The sequence below is a fragment of the Coregonus clupeaformis genome, chromosome 13 (genome assembly GCF_020615455.1).
Source record: "Coregonus clupeaformis isolate EN_2021a chromosome 13, ASM2061545v1, whole genome shotgun sequence".
In the NCBI taxonomy this organism is placed as follows: Eukaryota; Metazoa; Chordata; class Actinopteri; order Salmoniformes; family Salmonidae; genus Coregonus; species Coregonus clupeaformis.
The window spans coordinates 17,766,773-17,792,097 of NC_059204.1; the positions used below are offsets into that span (position 1 = coordinate 17,766,773).

A 25,325-nucleotide genomic window follows, 5' to 3' on the forward strand; every position below is an offset into this window, starting at 1 on the left:
TATCCAGAGCGACTTACAGGAGCAATTAGGGTTAAGTGCCTTGCTTAAGGGCACATCGACAGATTTTTCACCTAGTCGGCTCGGGGATTAGAACCAGCGACCTTTCGGTTACTGGCACAACGCTCTTACCCACTAAGCTACCTGCCGCCCTACATACAGAACCTTGAGCCCTGCAGCAAAGTCACTCTTCATGTAGGACAGTGTATAAATATAGTTATGACGTTGTTTGGTAGGGGTGAGTTAAGTCCAAGTTAGCATCAACTGGCTCCACCCTAGATTCCTGTTCAAAATGGGTCATTTATATATATCATACAGTTAAGTCATGCAGAAGAGGCTCACAATGTCCTCGCTGTGGTATGTGCACTGTTAATTGGTATGTATTGCAGCAGGACATAGCATCCTTCCCAAGGTATCCATCTTAATTTATGCCCTCCATTCTCCATCTCCCTTTGTGTCCGACTCAATTCAATGAAGGGGCAACACAGCACAGACACGTGCAGTAGTGAGTCATGTTGCCATTTTCAAATGACCTTGTGTGCTCTCTCTGCTCCTAGGTATGGGTGAATCGGTTTGCATGTTCATATTTCTTTATGTAAGGTCTATCTCTTCCCCCAGGTATGGCTGCCTGCAGTGAAAGCGAAAGGACTGGAGATCTCAGGCACATTCTCCCGCCGACAGGGCCAAATGTACATGGACATGACCTTCACCAACAAGGCCTTGCAGCACATGACCGACTTCGCTATCCAGTTCAACAAGAACAGGTGAGAGAGGGGGCGACTGGAATCAAATCCTAGATGCCATCTCCTGCCATTGTGCCCTTAAAACCCCTTAAACTGCACTGTGGCAGAGTCTGACCTCCAACTTCTCTGTGGGTGTGTGTACGTGTGTCTCTTGGACTTGGGATAAAGAAGCAAGACAATATCTCAGCTGTACTAGCAGTTAAGGTCTTCTGTGGCCTCACTGTAAAAAAAAAAATTTCGCACCAACCTTGTATTTAGTTGCTCCAAGCTTGTCGTGACTTTCCATTCACTATAACCATGGCCATTCACTGTTATCATGGCCATTCACTAAACACATTGTTAATAGATAATAGGCTAGTTCTCAGTAACGATCCACTTAGTTAAGGGATATGGCCGTATATAGTCATGTACTTCGCAAAAATAGTTCAATGGGTGTAAATGTTAGTCACAGTCCCTGGGCATACATGTTATGTTATGTGCACTCAGCTCCTTAAGTTGATACAGTATGGGAGTATACTGTATGATAACTAAACACGACCACTACTCTAAAATGCAGTGAATTGTCAAGAGCAGACTTTATATTTAGCTCCATTCACCTGAAGCTCTTATTAACCCTTTACACTTGTAGAAATTGGCTTATATGGATAGGGCCAAATTGAAATTTCTATAACAGAAGAACTTTAAAACCATGACCATGGTAGCAATTGAAAGAGAACACTTTGGCGATTATGGGGAAATTGTTAGACCAAAGGTGAGGACACAACAGTTCACCTGACAAGACTGAATCCAAACGTTACACTGTTGATTTTATGTGCATTTTGCATTTACTGTACTTTTTTCAGCATTTGCCAATAACAAACCTGAAAATACTCTGGATACATTCAGTAACATAAGAATATTAATTGAAATTTTGGAGTAGGTGCAAGATAGGAAAAAACTATTACAAGGGTTTGAGTGAGAGGTCTAACTGGTGTCTCAAGTGGCCAAACACCTCTCCAAACTGGGCACAGTTCTTAAGTAATTTCAATGCACTTTTATGACTCAAGGAAAGAGCCTTCAACAATACGTTTTTTATTTGTATTTATTTTAGCTCTCCTAGCTTTGCCATTGAGAAACTGAAGCAAGCACATTTGTATTTTTTTGTTTGGAACACAGCCCTGCGTCCCCACCATCACACAATTACTGTTGTTAAAAAAATATTCCATTATAAATCACGTTCTGGGTCAGGTGGGCATCATTTGAACGTTTGTTCTATTGCCAATATGGCTAGCTAAGTTAGGCTTTCAAAAGGCACTTCAGACAAACGGATTGTAATTTTGATACGCCTAGAATGGAGTCATGAGTGCATTCAAGTGCGTGTTCCACAGCAAATGTTCTTCACAATATGAAATACATAGGCTCATTCTGTTCAGGACAACCCAGCATGCCATCCTTGTAACCGTGGATCAAACGTAGTGATCATAAACGTTGATACTGTAAATTACATGAGTTTTTAAATATGGAAGGAAATGTGAAGTGCACATTTGGACTCAGGGGTATAGTTGTGGAAAGGGCTATGACTCATGTAATTTTTAAATGGTGTTTTCCAGGCCTGAAAAAGTTTTGGAAAATCCTAAAAGTTTAGGAAAAGTAATGGACATTCATTTAATAATTTCTGTTAATGTCATTTATTTAGGCACAGTTAAATATTTTATCAATTAAATAAAAATCAACGTATCAGCCAGGATCGGAATGTCACTAGCACATCTGTGTTTGTGCATATTTTTTCTTTTTTTTATTTTTTCTTTAACCTTTATTTAACCAGGTAAGCCAGTTGAGAACAAGTTCTCATTTACAACTGGAACCTGGCCAAGATAAAGCAAAGCAGTGCGATAAAAACAACAACACAGAGTTACATATGGGGTAATTTTTTTTTACATAAAGTCAAAAAAAATACAACAGAAAATATATATACAGTGTGTGCAAATGTAGCAAGTTATATCACCTGCATAGTGCAAGACGAGTGGGCCGTTGCTCAAGAAGAGAGAGACAGTCGGACATTGCATCAGCAGGTAGGCCTATAAAATATGATAGAGAACAGATTAATTCGGTAACCAATTCAAAACATACAGTGTCTTCGGAAAGTATTCAGACCCACATTTTGTTAGGTTACAGCCTTATTCTAAAATTGATTAAATTGTTTTTTTCCCTCATCACACAATACCCCATAATGACAGAGCAAAAACAGGTTTTTAGAATTATTTTCAAAAAATATACTGAAATATCACATTTACGTAATATTCAGACCCTTTACTCAGTACTTTGTTGAAGCACCTTTGGCAGGGATTACAGCGTCGCGTCTTCTTGGGTATGACGCTACAAGCTCGGCACACCTGCATTTGGGGAGTTTCTCCCATTCTTCTCTACAGATCCTCTCAAGCTGTCAGGTTGGATGGGGAGTGTCGCTGCACAGCTATTTTCAGGTCTCTCCAGAGATGTTCGATCGGGTTCAAGTCCGGGCTCTGGCTGGGACACTCAAGGACATTCAGAGACTTGTCCCGAAGCCACTCCTGCATTGTCTTGGCTGTGTGTTTAGGGTCGTTGTCCTGTTGGAAGGTGAACCTTCGCCCCAGTCTGAGGTCCTGAGCACTCTGGAGCAGGTTTCCATCAAGGATCTCTCTGTACTTTGCTTTGTTCATCTTTCCCTCGATCCTGACTGGTCTCCCAGTCCCTGCCGCTGAAAAGCATCCCCACAGCATGATGCTGCCACCACCATGCTTCACCGTAGGGATGGTGCCAGGTTTCCTCCAGACGTGACGCTTGGCATTCAGGCCAAAGAGTTCAATCTCGGTTTCATCAGACCAGAGAATCTTGTTTCTCATGGTCTGAGAGTCTTTAAGTGCCTTTTGGCAAACTCCAAGCGGGCTGTCGTGCCTTTTACTGAGGAGTGGCTTCCGTCTGGCCACTCTACTATAAAGGCCTGATTGGTGGAGTGCTGCAGAGATGGTTGTCCTTCTGGAAGGTTCTCCCATCTCCACAGAGGAATTCTAGAGCTCTGTCAGAGTGACCATCGGGTTCTTGGTCACTTCCGTGACCTAGGCCCTTCTCCCCCAATTGCTCTGTTTGGCCGGGTGGACAGCTCTAGGAAGAGTCTTGGTTGTTCCAAACTTCTTCCATTTTTAAGAATGATGGAGGCCACTGTGTTCTTGGGGACCTTCAATGCTGCAGACATTTTTTGGTACCCTTCCCCAGATCTGTGCCTCAACACAATCTTGTCTCTGAGCTCTACTGACAATTCCTTTGACCTTATAGCTTGGTATTTGCTCTGACATGCACGGTCAACTGTGGGACCTTCTATAGACAGGTGTGTGCCTTTCCAAATCATGTCCAATCAATTTAATTTACCACAGCTGGACTCCAATCAAGTTGTAAAAACATCTCAAGGATGATCAATGGTAACAGGATGCACCTGAGCTCAATTTTGAGTCTCATAGCAAAGGGTCTGAATACTTATGTGAATAGGGTATTTCTGTTTTTTATTTCTTTATACATTTGTAAAATTTTACTTTGCCCTTATGGGTATTGTGTGTAGTTTGCTGAATATGTTTTTTTCTTTAATCCATTTTAGAATAAGGCTGTAACAAAATGTGGAAAAAGTGAAAGGGTCTGAGTACTTTCCAAAGGCACTGTATATTGTATCCTCTAGTTAACTGTTTAGTTATTATTGACATACATTAATGTATTCGTCATATCCCAAAGAACTTTCAACCGACACTCGCGGTTAAGGTCATACAAAGTTTATTTACTTTTTTGATCGATTCATGTGATTAATTCAAATGATTATTTTTGGCAAAATGAACGATTCACTTTGCCATTGTATTAGTTGTGATTCGGTTCAATCGCAGTGAATCAGATCATGTGAATCAAAATAATAATTTGTGAATCGTGAACATTATTTCTAGGAATAAAGATTAGATGCAGCCTTTCTTTTGGATTATGTGGCTTCAAAACTTGTTTTGTAGATACTTCCAGTTGATATGAGCATCCAATGTATGGGACATTGCAACTCAATAGATAGTCAGCCTGCAAAGTAAACACTTCTAATGTAGCTATGATAAATATGACTAAACTAGAAGGGTACATTTCCTGAAAATGTGTGGGCTTTCTTTAGGTGAATAAAAAGATTTGTAGCCTACCATAGCCATTTGATCTTTGATATATTGAATGAGCAAATTATTTCAAAAGGCATAGAATGTATTTGGTTGTAATGTTGCAATGTTTTACATCAAGGGTGGTCAATCCTCCAGGAGAGCTAATGGTTGTGCAGGTTTTTATTCCAGTCCCTCTCTGACAAACCACAGTTTAGAAATGAACTGCTCAACCGGACCTTGATAAACTGGCTCTGATGTGTTTGAGCAGGGCTTGATCAAAAGCCTGCACACCCAGTAGCTCTCCAGACTGAGGGCTGACCACGTGTTTTATACAGTTGCCTAACAGGTGTTCTACTTTGTGGGGGGGTTAAGTGCCTTGCTCAATGACAGGAGATGGTCAATTACATTTTACATTTTAGTCATTTAGCAGACGCTCTTATCCAGAGCGACTTACAGTTATTGAGTGCATACATAAAAAAATTTTTAAAAATCATACTGCCCCCCCGTGGTAATCGAATCCACAACCCTGGCGTTGCAAACGCCATGCTCTACCACCTGAGCTACATCCCTGCCGGCCATTCCCTCCCCTACCCTGGACGACGCTGTGCCAATTGTGCGCCGCCCCATGGGTCTCCCGGTCGCGGCCGGCTACGACAGAGCCTGGATTCGAACCAGGATCTCTAGTGGCACAGATAGCACTGCGGATCAGAGAGCAGCCTTCCAGTGTCGATATCACATTGCGCATATTTTTTATAGAATTTGTCCTTAATTGACTTAAAAAGATTCACTATGCAGAAATCATTCCGGCGTTTCCTGGTTGATAAGATTATAATAGTTCGCCTAATTTCAGTTTGTGACAAAACAAGCAAGTGTAGTGTAGAGAATCATTGTACCATCTAAACCGCTGTATAATATATTTTCTATAATCAAAAATATTTTATTTTCAGCTGTTTGAAGCTGGTGTACAAAACCGAAAGTAAAAGACTCCACAACAAAACTTAAGAATGGGAAGCATAGAAATAGCGCACACAGAATAGATCTACCACTTCTTAGACTTGCTTTCAATTAGAATGATAGATCTATATCACACCATTTCTATGTGAATTTGGTCATGTAGCCCAAAAAGTAACATATTGCAGCTTTAAATAAAGGTTAAAAAAATGTTTTAAATTATGGTGTTGTCTTTCTGTCTAGTTTCGGAGTGATCCCCACCACACCTCTGCCCATCCACACTCCACTGATGCCCAGCCAGAGTATTGACGTTTCCCTGCCTCTCAACACCATTGGGCCAGTCATGAAGATGGACCCACTGAACAACCTACAGGTAAACTCCTATACAGTGCATTCGGGAAGTATTCAGACCGCTTCCCTTTTTCCACATTTTGTTACGTTACAGCCTTATACTAAAATGGATTCAATAAAAAAAGCCCCAATCTACACACAATACCCCATAACAACAAAGTGAAAACAGGTTTTTGATCATCCTTGAGATGTTTTTACAACTTGATTGGAGTCCAACTGTGGTAAATTCAATTGATTGCACATGATTTGGAAAGGCACACATCTGTCTATATAAGGTCCCACAGTTGACAGTGCATGTCAGAGCCAAAACCAAGCCATGAGGTCGAAGGAATTGTCCTTAGAGCTCCGAGACAGTATTGTGTCGAGGCACAGATCTGGGGAAGGGTACCAAAAAAATTCTGCAGCATTGAAGGTCCCCAAGAACACAGTGGCCTCCTCCATTCTTAAATGGAAGAAGTTTGGAACCATCAAGACTCTTCCTAGAGCTGGACGCCCGCCAAACTGAGCAATTGGGGGAGAAAGGTCACGGAGTTGACCAAGAACCCGATGGTCACTCTGACAGAGCTCCAGAGTTCCTCTGTGGAGATGGGAGAACCTTCCAGAAGGACAACCATCTCTGCAGCACTCTACCAATCAGGCCTTTATGGTAGAGTGGCCAAAGGCACATGACAGCCCGGAGTTGGAGTTTGCCAAAAGGCACCTTAAGGACTCTCAGACCATGAGAAACAAGATTCTCTGGTCTGATGAAACCAAGATTTAACTCTTTGGCCTGAATGCCAAGCGTCACGTCTGCAGGAAACCTGGCACCAACCCTTCAGTGAAGCATGGTGGTGGCAGCATCATGCTGTGGGGATGTTTTTCAGATGCAGGGACTGGGAGACTAGTCAGGATCGAGGGAAAGATTAACGGAGCAAAGTACAGAGAGAGATCCTTGATGAAAACCTGCTCCAGAGCGCTCAGGACCTCAGACTGGGGCGAAGGTTCACCTTCCAACAAGACAACGACCCTAAGCACACAGCCAAGACAACGCAGGAGTGGCTTCGGGACAAGTCTCTCTGAATGTCCTTGAGTGGCCCAGCCAGAGCCCGGACTTGAACCTGATCGAACATCTCTGGAGAGACCTGAAAATAGCCGTGCAGCGACGCTCCCCATCCAACCTGACAGAGCTTGAGAGGATCTGCAGAGAAGAATGGGAGAAACTCCCCAAATACAGATGTGCCAAGCTTGTAACGTCATACCCAAGAAGACGCAAGGCTGTAATCGCTGCCAAAGGTGCTTCAACAAAGTACTGAGTAAAGGGTCTGAATACTTATGTAAATATGATATTACAGTAATTTTTTTGGCAAACATTTCTAAAAACATGTTTTTGCTTTGTCATTATGAGGTATTGTGTGTAGATTGAGGATTAAAAAAATAAATAAATCAATTTTAGAATAAGGCTCTAATGTAACAAAATGTGGAAAAAGTCAAGGGGTCTGAATACTTTCTCAATGCAATGCATACATAGGGCTGTGACGGCCATAACATTTTGTCAGCTGGTAACTGTCATGCAAATAACAGTCGGTCTCACGGTAATTTACCGTTAATTAACACACATTTAGCATCTCCGGTCTTCCACGCATAGCCTACAAGCCACTGATGCAGACCTTTGGAATATCTACATTATTTAAAGTCTAATAAATCCATTTAATGTAGCCTACACCATCACAATAAATCAATTATTTATTTTAGGCAGGTCTAAAGAAGCGTTATGATATGAAGAAAATGTAGCCTATTTCAGAAGAACAGAATAGCATATTCTGAGTCGTCCTTATGTTAGGCCCTGATCTGGCTATGCTATATGGCTGTTGGCTACACTAGTTAATTTAGCAGACAAGATTTGATTATAATTCCTGTGGCATTATTTTATAGTATGAAGAATACAATTGAACATAGCTGAATAAAATAGAAAGGACATTTCCCCCAAACGATTTCCAAAGGAGTGCGCACATGCGGCTACTCTGTGTTGAGTGGTTAACAAAGTGATAATTTGAAACTGGTCCTATATGCTTAGTTTAGACTTTAGTTGTGATACAAACCTTAAGCTATATGTTTTGATTTCAAATACATTCTAAGGCTGCATGATGCGAAGTCTCATGAAAGGCTCTGCTCTGTTTGTTGCGCAGGCTGCACACACTTTATCAGTCTCTCATTCACAATTTGACAAGCACTTGATAACATTCTTACCCATCAGACTATTCTTAATGTAATCTGTTCTTTACATATAGCCTACTAATATACTGTACCTTCTGGTTACGTAAAGCATTCTAGGCATGAGCAACCTACCTGGTCAAAAGATATCATAATTAGTCAGTCTCACCTGAATGCTTGGCTTCTCATGATAAAAGAGAGAAATAAGAAAGCTTAGGCAAAAGATGATCCAAAATACTTTTTATTGTTGGAAGTTTTTGCTGCAAGGCCTTTTTCAAAAACGTTTCATTACAGAAGATACCACATGGTGTTTAGTATAAGGCATATACAGTGGGGGAAAAAAGTATTTAGTCAGCCACCAATTGTGCAAGTTCTCCCACTTAAAAAGATGAGAGAGGCCTGTAATTTTCATCTTAGGTACACGTCAATTATGACAGACAAATTGAGGAAAAAAAATCCAGAAAATCACATTGTAGGATTTTTAATGAATTTATTTGCAAATGATGATGGAAAATAAGTATTTGGTCACCTACAAACAAGCAAGATTTCTGGCTCTCACAGACCTGTAACTTCTTCTTTAAGAGGCTCCTCTGTCCTCCACTCGTTATCTGTATTAATGGCACCTGTTTGAACTTGTTATCAGTATAAAAGACACCTGTGCACAACCTCAAACAGTCACACTCCAAACTCCACTATGGCCAAGACCAAAGAGCTGTCAAAGGACACCAGAAACAAAATTGTAGACCTGCACCAGGCTGGGAAGACTGAATCTGCAATAGGTAAGCAGCTTGGTTTGAAGAAATCAACTGTGGGAGCAATTATTAGGAAATGGAAGACATACAAGACCACTGATAATCTCCCTCGATCTGGGGCTCCACGCAAGATCTCACCCCGTGGGGTCAAAATGATCACAAGAACGGTGAGCAAAAATCCCAGAACCACACGGGGGGACCTAGTGAATGACCTGCAGAGAGCTGGGACTAAAGTAACAAAGCCTACCATCAGTAACACACTACGTCGCCAGGGACACAAATCCTGCAGTGCCAGACGTGTCCCCCTGCTTAAGCCAGTACATGTCCAGGCCCGTCTGAAGTTTGCTAGAGTGCATTTGGATGATCCAGAAGAGGATTGGGAGAATGTCATATGGTCAGATGAAACCAAAATAGAACTTTTTGGTAAAAACTCAACTCGTCGTGTTTGGAGGACAAAGAATGCTGAGTTGCATCCAAAGAACACCATACCTACTGTGAAGCATGGGGGTGGAAACATCATGCTTTGGGGCTATTTTTTCTGCAAAGGTACCAGGACGACTGATCCGTGTAAAGGAAAGAATGAATGGGGCCATGTATCGTGAGATTTTGAGTGAAAACCTCCTTCCATCAGCAAGGGCATTGAAGATGAAACGTGGCTGGGTCTTTCAGCATGACAATGATCCCAAACACACCACCCGGGCAACGAAGGAGTGGCTTCGTAAGAAGCATTTCAAGGTCCTGTAGTGGCCTAGCCAGTCTCCAGATCTCAACCCCATAGAAAATCTTTGGAGGGAGTTGAAAGTCCGTGTTGCCCAGCGATAGCCCCAAAACATCACTGCTCTAGAGGAGATCTGCATGGAGGAATGGGCCAAAATACCAGCAACAGTGTGTGAAAACATTGTGAAGACTTACATAAAACGTTTGACCTGTGTCATTGCCAACAAAGGGTATATAACAAAGTATTGAGAAACTTTTGTTATTGACCAAATACTTATTTTCCACCATAATTTGCAAATAAATTCATTAAAAATCCTACAATGTGATTTTCTGGAATTTTTTTTCTCTTTTTGTCTGTCATAGTTGACGTGTACCTATGATGAAAATTACAGGCCTCTCTCATCTTTTTAATTGGGAGAACTTGCACAATTGGTGGCTGACTAAATACTTTTTTCCCCCACTGTAGCTAGGCAGTCCATGATCTTTGGGCTTCCTCTCGCTTTTTAAATGTTCCTGTTGACACAGTAATCAAAGCTAGTCAGGTTTAGTGATGGGCATGAGTAATCGAGGACTTGAGTACTCGAGCAAACGTCAAAGTTCGATCTTTAACCAGAGACCAATTTATTTTCAAATACAGTAAAACTATTTGGTGGAATGTGCTATGTGGCTGCCCGAATGGGCAAGTGAAATTTTGTCTTGAAGACAACGTTAATTTCCTTTGATTCTAGTGTTACATTTGTACATGTGCATTTGCGGGGCACAACAAAAAAGAAACCAAGCCAAGCATCACACCGTTCTTCTCCCTAAATTCCCTTTCCCCTCAGTGTTTCCTTCACTCAATTGCGTTCCAACTGCTCCGTCCACACACGAGTGCTGAGTGCACGCACAAGCTCCCGTTAGGCCTACAGAAATAAATGCCTTTAAAAACTTATCTAACTGATGGGATACACAAGCTATTACAACGAGCTGCAGTTTTGGAATAATTGCATCCCGTCTATTTTCCACTTAAGCTACACTATATGTGGTCCTCTGTAGCTCAGCTGGTAGAGCACGGCGCTTGTAACGCCAAGGTAGTGGGTTCGAACCCCGGGACCACCCATACACAAAAAAAATTATGCACGCATGACTGTAAGTCGCTTTGGATAAAAGCGTCTGCTAAATGGCATATTATTATTATTATTATTATTATGTACAAAGGTATGTGGACAAATTAGTGGATTCGGCTATTTCAGCCACACCCGTTGCTGACAGATGTATAAAATCGTGCACACAGCCATGCAATCTCCATAGACAATTGGCAGTAGAATGAGCTCAGTGACTTTCAACGTGGTACCGTCATAGAATGCCACAATTCCAAAAAGTCTGTTTGTCAACTTTTTTCCCTGCTACAGCTGCCCCGGTCAACTGTAAGTACTGTTATTGTGAAGTGGAAACGTCTAGGAGCAACAACTGCTCAGCGGCGAAGTGGTAGGCCACACAAGCTCACAGAACGGGACCGCCGAGTGCTGAAGCGTGTAGCACGTAAAAATCGTCTGTCCTCGGTTGCAACACTCACTACCGAGTTCCAAACTGCCTTTGGAAGCAACGTCACCACAATAACTGTTTGTCGGGAGCTTCGTGAAATGGGTTTCCATGGCCGAGCAGCCGCACACAAGCCTAAGCTCACCATGCGCAATGCCAAGTGTCGGCTGGAATGGTGTAAAGTTCGCCACCATTGGACTCTGGAGCAATGGAAACGCATTCTCTGGAGTGATGAATCACGCTTCACCATCTGGCAGTCTGACGGACGAATCTGGGTTTGGCGGATGCCAGGAGAACGCTACCTGCCCGAATGCATAGTGCCAACTGTAAAGTTTGGTGGAGGAGGAATAATGGTCTGGGGCTGTTTTTCATGGTTCGGGCTAGGCCCCTTAGTTCCAGTGAAGTGAAATCTTAACGCTACATCATACAATGGCATTCTAGACAATTCTGTGCTTCCAACTTTATGGCAACAGTTTGGGGAAGGCCCTTTCCTGTTTCAGCATGACAATGCACCCGTGCACAAAGCAAGGTCCATAAAGAAATGGTTTGTCGAGATTGATGTGGAAAAACTTGACTGGCCTGCACAGAGCCCTGACCTGAAACCCATCAAACACCTTTGGGATGAATTGGAACGCTACTGCAAGCCAGGTCTAATCACCCAACATCAGTGCCCGTCCTCACTAATGCTCTTGTGGCTGAATGGAAGCAAGTCCCTGCAGCAATGTTTCAACATCTAGTGGAAAGCCTTCCCAGAAGAGTGGAGGCTGTTATAGCAGCAATGGTTGGACCAACTCCATATTAATGGCCATGATTGTTTAGTATAGTTAACAGAGAGATGAGCTGGAGGATTCAGCCTTCAGCCCACACATGGCCGCCATGCCGAGGGCAGTAAAGCGTGCTAGAGTGATTTGAGGCCAAAGTGTTGGATTTAATGCGCTCCACCACCACAGGACTGCAACCAGCTGGAAAATGGACTCCAGCCTTCAGTGCCCCCGCACAAACTGTTAATAAACTGTACTCACAAACATACATATACTGGAGTCATATTCTATACTTCACATTAATGTATCTTGCAAGATTGTTATTTAAGCTCACAATTGTATGGAAGTGTTGTAACTCTAGGGGTCACAGGAACACATTCCCATAGTGTGACTGTCATAAGACAGGCTGATCTCTCTCTCACCATGTTCACCCCCACAGACCGCCTTTGCCCAACAGGTCAACCAACCTTCATATATCATGAGTAAACCTTTCAGGAATCAGCAGGGAAGGGACTGATGTTTCTGCTCTTACGAGATAGCTGACCGAGTGTTCACTATGAACGATCTATAAACAAAAGGAAACAGTCACACTAGCTTGAAGGAAACGTTTGAACTCTGACCCCTCAATGGGTTCCTCAGTTCAACATCCCATGATGTTGGGTGGGAAAACACCCAACTCCCTCTCACAAGAACTTTCGTAAACACACATACAAACGATAAAGTATTGACTTTATCCCTATTCTTAAATACATTTGAAGTTATGACATATTACGTGAATGTATTGTTAATAAATGTGTGTACTTTTGTATTTCCATTCTGTAATTGCAATATTGTCACAATACATGTTAGTGCATATGACACCAACTCAGTGGCCTTGTGGTTAGTGTCCGCCCTGAGATTGGAAGGTTGAGAGTTCCATCCCTGGCCAAATCATACCAAAGACAGTAAAAATGGAACCTGATGAGTCTGCTTGGCACCCAGCATTAAGGAGATAGATTGGGGGTAAGGCCCTGCAATAAACTAGCGTCCTGTCCAGGGGGTGTACTTGTACATCAAGCTGCCTCACACTAATGGCTCGTGCAAGGCTACTTACTTTACTTACATATTACATATCTGGTATCATTGTGTTCTAGAATATAAGACAAACACTTTGGCAACAATTGCATATGTATAATAAGGGTGTGATAGCCTTTTAGAAATAATATCTTATTTGCTAGTCACTCTTACTCAGAGGGATGGAAACTCTCCATCACCCATGATCTCTGACGCCATTGTAAAAAAAAAAGTCACACCCACCCTAATAAAAACTGCTCCCTGGCAGTTGGAAAGGCAGTTGAAAACAGCCAAAAGACAGACGGACAAATTGGAAAAGACCGGTCAAAAAATAAGACAGACTAAAAACAGAGGAGGATCTGTTCGGGCGGGGCCGTGCTACGGCTCCCCAACTACAGACGAATGGAGAATTGAATCAACTCGGAGAAGAAAGAGACTTGTCTTGCAGGAGGGAGAGAGGAGAGTAGGCATGGCAAAGAGTTGACAGTTTTGGACAGACCTGTTACACTTTGCTTGGTCACCTTCATACCGTGTGCTGCGACACAAAGCTGGCTGCACCAATAGACTGTACCGAAGAGAGAGGGGGAGAGAACTCAACCATTGGTTTAATAAATATATTACAGCGTTCTCTATTTCCTCGACTATTCGGCATTGCAAAATGATAATCTTAATCGAGCAATCATAATCTTTGTTTCTTTTCATTGTGTTTTTTAGCGTAACAATAAATCCTATCTTTATAAAGAAGTGTGGTTTTCTCTTGCTTTGACAAATGCTGGCTCTAATACAATTAAATACCTTACGTATCCTTTAAGATTGTTGATATGTGACTTGAAGAACGGAGGCTAAACTACTAATCAGAGTTTCAAGTTAATTGTTCTCTTTGAATAAAAACGATTTCTGGTGCCCTCAACAACGTGTGATGTCACGAGAGGCTGTGTCCTGGAGGGACGTTACATCCCCCTGAGGTGGCTGCAAACCCAGACAGCTATGGCTCCATCTGCTGGTATGGTCGGGAACTCCACCCCTCTATGGCCAATCTTCCCACGCAGCTGAAACAAATGAGGAGCTGATGAGCTGAAGGTTTGGGAAGGGAAGAGACACACTGAGGGAGTGTGTGGGGGGGTGAAGAGACACAGTCTCCAACCTGGGCTCTCTGGAAGACAAGAGTGCTGCACTTTTTTTATTTTTATTTTATTTCACCTTTATTTAACCAGGTAAACCAGTTGAGAACAAGTTCTCATTTACAACTGCGACCTGGCCAAGATAAAGCATAGCAGTGCGATAAAAACAACAACACAGAGTTACATATGGGGTAAAACAAAACAAAAATCAAAAAAATACAACAGAAATACAATTAATATACAGTGTGCAAATTTAGCAAGTTATGGAGGTAAGGCAATAAAATAGGCTATAGTGCAAAATAATTACAATTTAGTATTAACACTGGAATGATGTGCAAGAGATGATGTGCAAATAGAGATACTGGGGTACAGATGAGCAAAATAAATAACAATATAGGGATGAGGTAGTTGGGCGGGCTAATTTCAGATGGGCTGTGTACAGGTGCAGTGATCGGTAAGGTGCTCTGACAACTGATGCCTAAAGTTAGTGAGGGAGATAAGCGTCTCCAGCTTCAGAGATTTTTGCAGTTTGTTCCAGTCATTGGCAGCAGAGAACTGGAAGGAATTGCGGCCAAAGGAGGTGTTGGCTTTGGGGATGACCAGTGAGATATACCCGCTGGAGCGCAGACTACGGGTGGGTGTTGCTATGGTGACCAATGAGCTAAGATAAGGCGGGGATTTGCCTAGCAGTGATTTATAGATGGCCTGGAGCCAGTGGGTTTGGCGACGAATATGTAGTGAGGACCAGCCAACAAGAGCGTACAGGTCACAGTGGTGGGTATTATATGGGGCTTTGGAGACAAAACGGATGGCACTGTGATAGACAACATCCAATTTGCTGAGTAGAGTGTTGGAGGCTATTTTGTAAATGACATCGCCGAAGTCAAGGATCGGTAGGATAGTCAGTTTTACAAGGGCATGTTTGGCAGCATGAGTGAAGGAGGCTTTGTTGCGAAATAGGAAACCGATTCTAGATTTAACTTTGGATTGGAGATTCTTAATGTGAGTCTGGAAGGAGAGTTTACAGTCTAACCAGACACCTAGATATTTGTAGTTGTCCACGTACTCTAGGTCAGACCCGTCTAGAGTAGTGATTCTAGTCGGGTGGGCGGGTGCAAGCAGCGTTCGGTTGAAGAGCATGCATTTTGTTTTACTAGTGTTTAAGAGCAGTTGGAGGCTACTGAAGGAGTGTTGTATGGAATTGAAGCTCGTTTGGAGGTTTGTTAACACAGTGTCCAATGAAGGGCCAGATGTATACAAAATGGTGTCGTCTGCGTAGAGGTGGATCTGAGAGTCACCAGCAGCAAGAGCGACGTCATTGATATACACAGAGAAAAGAGTTGGCCCAAGAATTGAACCCTGTGGCACCCCCATAGAGACTGCCATAGGTCCAGACAACAGGCCCTCCGATTTCCCGCACGTCCACTTCCATGAGGAATATAAGGATTTGGAGATACTTACCTTTGGGAAATACTCACCTTTGGATATATGCACCTGTGGAAATACGTGAGAGACATTTGGAAGGACTTTTTGCTGGGTTGGCCACTAGCTGCAACGTGGACTACAGTAAGGCTGGGGAAAAGTTATCTGAGCGAGTGAGAATTATGATTTTGGATGTGGAAGAGACATCCCTGAACTGTTAACCCTTAAAGAGCCACAAGAGAACAGAATTTTGTTATATTTTCGTTAATTTCCCAAGACCTATAATAAAATCCTTGTTTTGTTTGAACCTTGTCTCCTTGCACTACTTGAGCAATCCCGCTGAAAGCTGTGTAGCCTCTCGTGACGTCACAAACGTTATTAATTTGAAATAGTAGGCTAATTAATTAAGTCACCAATTATCAACAACTATTTGACCACTAAAGTTTCTACAGAACTAAGACGCTTCACTGGAATATCTTTCTGTAAATCTGGTCTCAAAAATGGAATACATAGCGCTTTTAAAGCTCTGTAAATTATTTGGTAATATGCATAAGAGCATGTAGGCCTATATAATAATATAATATAATGGCAATGTATGACAGCTACTCAGCTATCCTGGAATGCAGCCCATCCGTCAGCAGACTTTATTAGTTTCAGTCAGCTCATTCTCACTGTTCAGTGGCTCAGAGAGAGATGGAGCTGGAAACTATTCAGCCCAAAGAACCCTAGTGGACAGGGCTCTCCAGCTGATACAGCCATTTTGTGTGTGTGTGTCCTCGGTGATGCCGGCCTGGGTCTGGTCTCCTGCTAATGTCTATTCATGAACAGAGTAGGGACAGGACTACCAGCCGATGCCGAAGGGTCACTCTCCATGAGGCCAGCCATGATAATCAAGTTCAGAGAGAGCTCAGAGTGCCCATGAGGGCTGTACTCCATTAGTTGGAGAGTCCAACAGCCCAGACACTTGATCAGCTTCAAGCCCTCACCACCCACACTCACAAATAGAAATGTCTCCAGTCTTACTTCTGTTTAGACATGACACACTGCATGAAAATTTCAACTGCACTTTTTCTTATTTAGAGCAATTCTATATTTAAAGTTGTCTGTCTCATCTGTGTCGCATATGCTCAAAAGTGTTTGAGGACTTCCATTCCATATGTCCATATCCAGTCACCTCTAGTGCACATGGCACTACGGCACTGACTGATGTCATATTAACGTTGTCTTTCGTCCACAGGTGGCTGTGAAGAACAACATTGACGTCTTCTACTTCAGCGGGCTTATCCCACTCAACATCTTCTTTGTGGAGGACGGCAAAATGGGTACGTGTGTCTGGAAGCAAGTCACAAACACTCAATATCCAGGTCATTACCATAGCAGTAGACTCATTATCACCAAAGAGTTTGAAGAGTTTTAGACCAACTCGAGGACCCTTGGTCTAAAACAACCTCTTCACAGGAAGTAGCTCCCCGCTCAGTGCTGATGTCACTCTTCTTTTGTTCCCTGCATCTGCCTCAGAGCGACAGGTGTTCTTGGCCACCTGGAAAGACATCCCCAATGAGAACGAGCTGCAGTACCAGATTAAGGAGTGCCACTTAAACGCAGGTAGGTCTCCTTACATCTATGGATGAAAGCTATATGTACATTTGAACACAAACATATGTTTTATGCAGCATGTGGGAAAAAATAACATATCTCTAACCATGATATGTACTCTAAGGGCTGACACAATTTAAATCGGGGTTTTCCACTGCTCCATGGTATAAAAACACTGATACAGCTCTGGAATTAAAATGTATACTGTGTGCTCAATGTCTATCATCAGAGCTGTTCACGCTGTGCTGTTGAATTTGAACCTTGGTGGCTATTCTCGTCTCGAGTGTGATTCAGTCTTAAAGCGCTTTGTGAGGACATAAGGGTTGATCCACAATGCCGCTAACATTTGTGGATTAAACACACACCACTTAGTCATCTACAGTAACCAGGCACAAACACAAATGATAAAAAGGCCTTTGAGGTTCTGAGTCTCATCAACAATCTATCTGCCTGTATTCCTCTTCTATCTTGTTTATGTCAGAGGAGCTTTGTTAGGTGATATTGAAACTGGAGCTTAGTGTGGTTTTGAACACTTCATTGTGTTGAAGTTAAATGGGATAAGATCTTTGTCCTCTTTTTGAACTGCTGCGAGTACAAGTGAAGGACATCGTCACTTCGTGTTGGTGTTGTTTCCTATCGATTGAGTGCTGGTGATTCAGTGGAAGGAGACGTAATTTGATGAGGAGAGAGCATGCAGAGACGGATTAAATGCATGAAGAGCTCTCTATGCATCCGTCTATCTGTCAAAAGTTCTACTTATTTCAACTTTTGATGCACTTAATAAATTATGGACAAATTACAGATGGTCGTCTGCATCATCCGTCAACATATGATCCCCATAAAAAAAAAACTTTCCCCATTACATGCTTAGTTACATGCTTGTGTGTGCTTGTGTTCAGTGACTTGGTGGTGTTTTTGTCATTCTAATATATATGTTGGTAATATATCAGGCCTATTGTCCTCACAGAGCTCATGTCTGAATCACAATTACCACTATCCTCTCCTTTCACTGATCTAACATGTTGAGCCAACTACAGGGCAGATAGAGGGCAGTTATTGTTTTTGGAAAGTAGTATCTGGAGGGGAGTAGCTTTAGTTATTGTTTAGTCCACATGCAAGGTCTGATTTACCAACATGGACAGGTGACCACAAGTGACCTTTGAAACCATCAAACCACAAAATCATCAAATAATTTCCTAATTTGTGTTCAAGACACTGAAGGCAGTTGATCAAACACTGAGAGCTCAGGGCATTGGTTTAAAATAGCTGCTACAGGTTGACTTGAGAACCAGATGACATGACTAGGGGTTTTAAGTGGTAGTATTCATTGGTGGAATTGGCCTTTTCCTCTAATCCTCTGGCTGTGTTGCAGTAACCACAACATCACCGCCTTAGGTTCCAGGGTTACACACCTGCCTACAATTTATTTGGCAATATCTTTCCACGAACACCTACAGGAACACATGTGCACACACATACAGATTCATACACACATTCTCTCAAACACACAAATGCACACACTCTCATTCTCTCCATATTTCAGCATTTCCATTCCAATAATCCCTCATCCTCCTACATCACTCTGAGGTCACAAAGTATTGACCCTCTCCTGCCCCAGGTTACAAGAACAGCTCTGCTCATGCATGCCCTCACCTTGGCTGTGATAAGCAGCTTTGGAGTGTGGAAATTAATGGAATGATTGGAGGCTCTTTTCATGTTCGTCGTCACTGACACACTGTGAGCTAAATACAGTGTGAGAGGAAGCTGTGTTCTATAAGCTTTTTTTAGAGAAATGCGTTTTCTGGGAAAGGGGTTCTTGGTTTGATTAGTTATTTGTACTTTCATTTCCAAACCTAGTGAATTGTTCTATAGGTAGCTATTGTAAATTCAGACTGAAACTGTGAATCTTTCTCATCTTCAAGATAATGGTAGAGCAGTGGCATTCAAACTTTTTCAGCAGGGACCCCATTTTTTTCCCCCACCCCAAATCTAATGAGACAACTTTAAAGTGTAAATTTGTATATTGTCCCATACAATAATCTGTACTCTGCGTGACATGCAATACTCCATTAGCCTCATTTAAAACAAGGCTCTTTCCACAGCCACTGTAGAACCATGAGTCACTAATGGTATAGCATTATGGTATACTAATGGTATGACTGGTATAGCAAATACGAAACGTTTGTTACCAAGTAGGCAATGTACTAGCTAGCTAATGAGGGTAATCTCGCATCACTTTAAATGCTTGAATTGTGCTTTTGATTTTAGTGTATATCACATTTGCCCAGTAATCAGTGTTTGTCTCTCTTCTTCATTTGAGGACATAGAATGTCATTGCGATAAAGGGGTTGGATGGTTTCAAAGGCTGTTATTAGAATACAACAGGCATCCTTTCTGCCCTTAAAAATACTATTCAACAATTCACTTTTTGCCTTGAAAATGACAAGCCACTATCTGGCCACACAAAAATACGAACACCACTTAAGTTGCCACTCACATTCAAACAAAGTGGGGTAACAAAAAGCAGACATCTTCTATCTATGACTGACAAGTGTTGCTCGAAGGTAAATGGTTAGAGCAGTATGGGGTGGGAGCCTTGCCCACTAGAAGCCTCCCTGCAGACTATAACCTAATAAAGCCAAGTCGTACAGGAAGCTGTTCCACTGCGCTGTAGGGGGGATGAACTTCTCTTTTCCACTGTCACTAGTCCTGCCTCTTTCTTTTTTTGACACTTATTTTTCTCCTTCTCTCCACCCACCACCTGCCTCTCAGGACTGCTTTCAAGGCCCTTCGCCTCACCTCTCTCCTCCCGCTTTCCCTGAAGGAGACTTCACACAAGCTCTTTAATGATAACCCACTCCATGCCCTGTTGCCCCAGACAACAGAGTGACTAGGGACTGAGAGTGGTGGCACTGACCAGTGCTCAGGACAGGACCTACAATGGGACATGTAGGTCCATTGACCTATGGTTTTAAGCCTCTTAGACCTAGTGTCTAGTGCCATCCCCAGATCTAGATGTGAGATCTGGAAGTTGTAGTAGCTACTCCCTGTAGTGACAGTCCACAATAAGGGTGCAGCATATAAGCTAGGTTACATCCTCGACGTTCAATGTATCGCTTGAAAGTTCACAGCACTGTTAGAAGTTACCCTAGCTCTGTTCCCCTTCCTCAAAGTCCGACTTAGATTGTGACAAAAAAATTATCGGACTTAGAAGCACAATGGAGGGACTAAGCTCCTGCAATTGTATTAGCTGAGCTGCTCCCCGCTGCCAGTAGTTAGCCAGGCTCACAGAGAAACCATTAGAGTTGCCTTAAAGATACAGATTGACTGGGACAGCGGAATAGGCAGCTGATGTAGGTCATGGAAATAGAATGATTTATCAGGCAACGTGTGTAGTCTAATATGAGTCAAGAGCAGCTAATAGCCTAGTTGTTGGTTTTTCACATACTGTAGGATATGATAAAGCTATTATTAATATTCAAAATGTTGTCTTACATGAAATCAATTTTCATCTCTATCTTGTTGTATTGAGTCCTTCAATTCTAGTTTTTAGATGAAGCTGCAAACCAATAATTGGAAACTGTTCCTAATCCGTAGACTAGAGAATGAAGCATCCGAAAATTAAGCTACTATTGTACAATACCTCAGTCAATCGATAACTCCCCTCTCAGTTGTGTATGTCTAAATGAGTACTGTAAGTACAAAGAATGAATTTGAACTGCTGAACTGCAATACACCAGAGAATGAACTTATCCAATGTGCACTTAACAGTAGTCAACCTTAGAATACAGGCCTTGGGGCTGAGCTTTGCCTATGTAGCACTGATTTCCACCTAGAGTTCAAAAATTCCCTTATTTTTTTTATTTAATTTTAGCATTTTCAATTGAAGGATTCCCTCTCAGCTTATTCCCTCATGAATCCAGAAATCCTTTAACCAGGATCCCCCACAGCCCCCCCCCCCCCAAAAAACTATAAACGACTATATTCCTGACTCGTATGTAATGTGGCCTTGCAGACACGGTGTCGGGGAAGCTGCAGAACGACAACATCTACACCATCGCCAAGAGGAACGTGGAGGGCCAGGATATGCTCTACCAGTCCCTCAAGCTCACAAATGGCATCTGGATCCTGGCTGAGCTCCGCATCCAACCTGGCAACCCCAACTACACGGTAAGATACCCGCCTAACCTCAACCCTCCTAATTCAGAACTCACACATATTGTAGAACGTTTTTGTCAGTAAAGGTCTGAAGTGCCAAGCAGAAGTTTTGTCCTCCAGCTGAACATACCCCAAAAGCCCAGACAGCAGCTTCTCTATACTCTCTTTTAATGATGTGCATGCTACATCCAAGAGGGAGTACAGTGGTACCTAGAGATGGTTTATGGAAGTAATGAAAGTTATCGATCTTCTTTGTTTTACACACACCCAGCCGTATCCTGTTCCATCATCATGTGTTTGAAGGAGCCTGTTCATCATCTAGGGCTTATTGGGAATGACCTGTCATCTGGCAGCGTAATGGCAGGCCTCTGCAGCAGATGTGCTGCTTGGTTAACTTTTGCTCCTCTAGATTGGCCATGAACAAGGTCAAAAGCCCCATGTAGCACTGCTAATAGCGCCTAAATGCAGGCTTCATCAGGTCCATCAAGTGAGACGTCCTTAATTGATTCCTTTCTTAGCCATTCAAGGCCAAACAATCTCCTGATGAATGTATTCAGGTGAGGTCAATCCAAAACATTACATTTTATATTGCGATTTGTCTTACTGGAGTCAAGTGCTTTCTTTTCCCTAAGTTATAGTCCTGTACTTTTTCTTCCGAACGGATTATGTAACACATGGTTATGTCACCTCAGCGGCGTCTCTGACAACTCAAAAATCAAATCAAATCAAATGTATTGGTCACATACACATGGTTAGCAGATGTTATTGCGAGTGTAGCGAAATGTTTGTGCTTTTTGTTCCGACAGTGCAGTAATATCTAGCAAGTAATATCTAACAGTTCCACAACAAATATCTAATACACACAAATCTCAGTAAAGGAATGGAATAAGAATATATAAGTATATGGATGAGCAATGTCATTGTCAGAGCGGCATAGGCTAAGATGCAATAGATAGTATAAAATACCGTATATACAGTGGGGAGAACAAGTATTTGATACACTGCCGATTTTGCAGGTTTTCCTACTTACAAAGCATGTAGAGGTCTGTAATTTTTATCATAGGTACACTTCAACTGTGAGAGACAGAATCTAAAACAAAAATCCAGAAAATCACATTGTATGATTTTTAAGTAATTAATTTGCATTTTATTGCATGACATAAGTATTTGATACATCAGAAAAGCAGAACTTAATATTTGGTACAGAAACCTTTGTTTGCAATTACAGAGATCATACGTTTCCTGTAGGTCTTGACCAGGTTTGCACACACTGCAGCAGGGATTTTGGCCCACTCCTCCATACAGACCTTCTCCAGATCCTTCAGGTTTCGGGGCTGTCGCTGGGCAATACGGACTTTCAGCTCCCTCCAAAGATTTTCTATTGGGTTCAGGTCTGGAGACTGGCTAGGCCACTCCAGGACCTTGAGATGCTTCTTACGGAGCCACTCCTTAGTTGCCCTGGCTGTGTGTTTCAGGTCGTTGTCATGCTGGAAGACCCAGCCACGACCCATCTTCAATGCTCTTACTGAGGGAAGGTTGTTGTTGGCCAAGATCTCGTGATACATGGCCCCATCCATCCTCCCCTCAATACGGTGCAGTCGTCCTGTCCCCTTTGCAGAAAAGCATCCCCAAAGAATGATGTTTCCACCTCCATGCTTCATGGTTGGGATGGTGTTCTTGGGGTTGTACTCATCCTTCTTCTTCCTCCAAACACGGCGAGTGGAGTTTAGACCAAAAAGCTCTATTTTTGTCTCATCAGACCATATGACCTTCTGCCATTCCTCCTCTGGATCATCCAGATGGTCATTGGCAAACTTCAGACGGGCCTGGACATGAGCTGGCTTGAGCAGGGGGACCTTGCGTGCGCTGCAGGATTTTAATCCATGACGGCGTAGTGTGTTACTAATGGTTTTCTTTGAGACTGTGGTCCTTGCTCTCTTCAGGTCATTGACCAGGTCCTGCCGTGTAGTTCTGGGCTGATCCCTCACCTTCCTCATGATCATTGATGCCCCACGAGGTGAGATCTTGCATGGAGCCCCAGACCGAGGGTGATTGACCGTCATCTTGAACTTCTTCCATTTTCTAATAATTGCGCCAACAGTTGTTGCCTTCTCACCAAGCTGCTTGCCTATTGTCCTGTAGCCCATCCCAGCCTTGTGCAGGTCTACAATTGTATCCCTGATGTCCTTACACAGCTCTCTGGTCTTGGCCATTGTGGAGAGGTTGGAGTCTGTTTGATTGAGTGTGTGGACAGTTGTCTTTTATACAGGTAATGAGTTCAAACAGGTGCAGTTAATACAGGTAATGAGTGGAGAACAGGAGGGCTTCTTAAAGAAAAACTAACAGGTCTGTGAGGGCCGGAATTCTTACTGGTTGGTAGGTGATCAAATACTTATGTCATGCAATAAAATGCAAATTAATTACTTAAAAATCATACAATGTGATTTTCTGGATTTTTGTTTTAGATTCCGTCTCTCACAGTTGAAGTGTACCTATGATAAACATTACAGACCTCTACATGCTTTGTAAGTAGGAAAACCTGCAAAATCGGCAGTGTATCAAATACTTGTTCTCCCCACTGTACATATGAGATGGGTAATGCAAGATATGTAAACATTATTACGATAGTATAGAATACAGTATATACATCTGCATTGCTTGATGTTTGGGGTTTTAGGCTGGGTTTCTGTATAGCACTTTGTGACATCTGCTGATGTAAAAAGGGCTTTATAAATACAATTTGATTGATTGAGTATATACATATGAGACGAGTAATGCAAGATATGTAAACATTATTAAAGTGGCATTATTAAAGTGACTAGTGTTCCATCTATTAAAGTGGCCAGTGATTTTCAAGTCTGTAAGTAGGCAGCAGCCTCTCTGTGCTAGTGATGGCTGTTTAACAGTCTGATGGCCTTGAGATAGAAGCTGTTTTTCAGTCTCTCGGTCCCAGCTTTGATGCACCTGTACTGACCTCGCCTTCTGGATGATAGCGGGGTGAACAGGCAGTGGCTCGGGTGGTAGTTGTCCTTGATTATCTTTTTGGCCTTCCTGTGACATCGGGTGCTGTAGGTGTCCTGGAGGGCAGGTAGTTTGCCCCCGGTGATGCGTTGTGCAGACCACACCACCCTCTGGAGAGCCCTGCGGTTGTGGGGGCGGTGCAGTTGCCGTACCAGGCGGTGATACAGCCCGACAGGATGCTCTCAATTGTGCATCTGTAAAAGTTTGTGAGGGTTTTAGGTGACAGGCCAAATTTCTTCAGCCTCCTGAGGTTGAAGAGACGCTGTTGCGCCTTCTTCACCACACTGTCTGTGTGGGTGGACCATTTCAGTTTGTCAGTGATATGTACGCCGAGGAACTTAAAACTTTCCACCTTCTCCACTGCTGTCCCGTCGATGTGTATAGGGGGGTGCTCCCTCTGCTGTTTCCTGAAGTCCACGATCATCTCCTTTGTTTTGTTGACGTTGAGTGAGAGGTTATTTTCCTGGCACCACACTCCGAGAGCCCTCACCTCCTCCCTGTAGGCTGTCTCATCGTTGTTGGTAATCAAGCCTACTACTGTTGTGTCGTCTGCAAACTTGATGATTGAGTTGGAGGCGTGCATGGCTACGCAGTCATGGGTGAACAGGGATTACAGGAAGGGGGCTGAGCACACACCCTTGTGGGGCCCCAGTGTTGACGATCAGTGAAGTGGAGATGTTGGGTACAGGAATGATGGTGGCCATCCTGAAGCATGTGGGGACAGCAGACTGGGATAGGGAGAGATTGAATATGTCCGTAAACACATCAGCCAGCTGGTCTGCACATGCTCTGAGGACGCGGCTAGGAATGCTGTCTGGGCCGGCAGCCTTGCGAGGGTTAA

The 25,325-nt window shown here is 42.9% G+C and overlaps 1 protein-coding gene across 6 annotated transcripts in view; it reads left to right on the top strand.

Annotated features, from left to right (window-relative positions):
- ap2b1 (adaptor related protein complex 2 subunit beta 1) overlaps positions 1-25,325 on the top strand; it is a 105,560-nt gene that overhangs the window by 66,102 nt on the left and 14,133 nt on the right. For all 6 annotated transcript variants that reach the window (XM_041893920.1, XM_041893923.2, XM_041893921.1 and 3 more), the window contains 5 exons: positions 616-761; positions 6,065-6,194; positions 16,947-17,031; positions 17,228-17,314; positions 21,321-21,475. In XM_041893920.1, the coding sequence (XP_041749854.1) occupies positions 616-761; positions 6,065-6,194; positions 16,947-17,031; positions 17,228-17,314; positions 21,321-21,475 (603 nt within the window). The remainder of the gene's footprint in view (positions 1-615; positions 762-6,064; positions 6,195-16,946; positions 17,032-17,227; positions 17,315-21,320; positions 21,476-25,325) is intronic.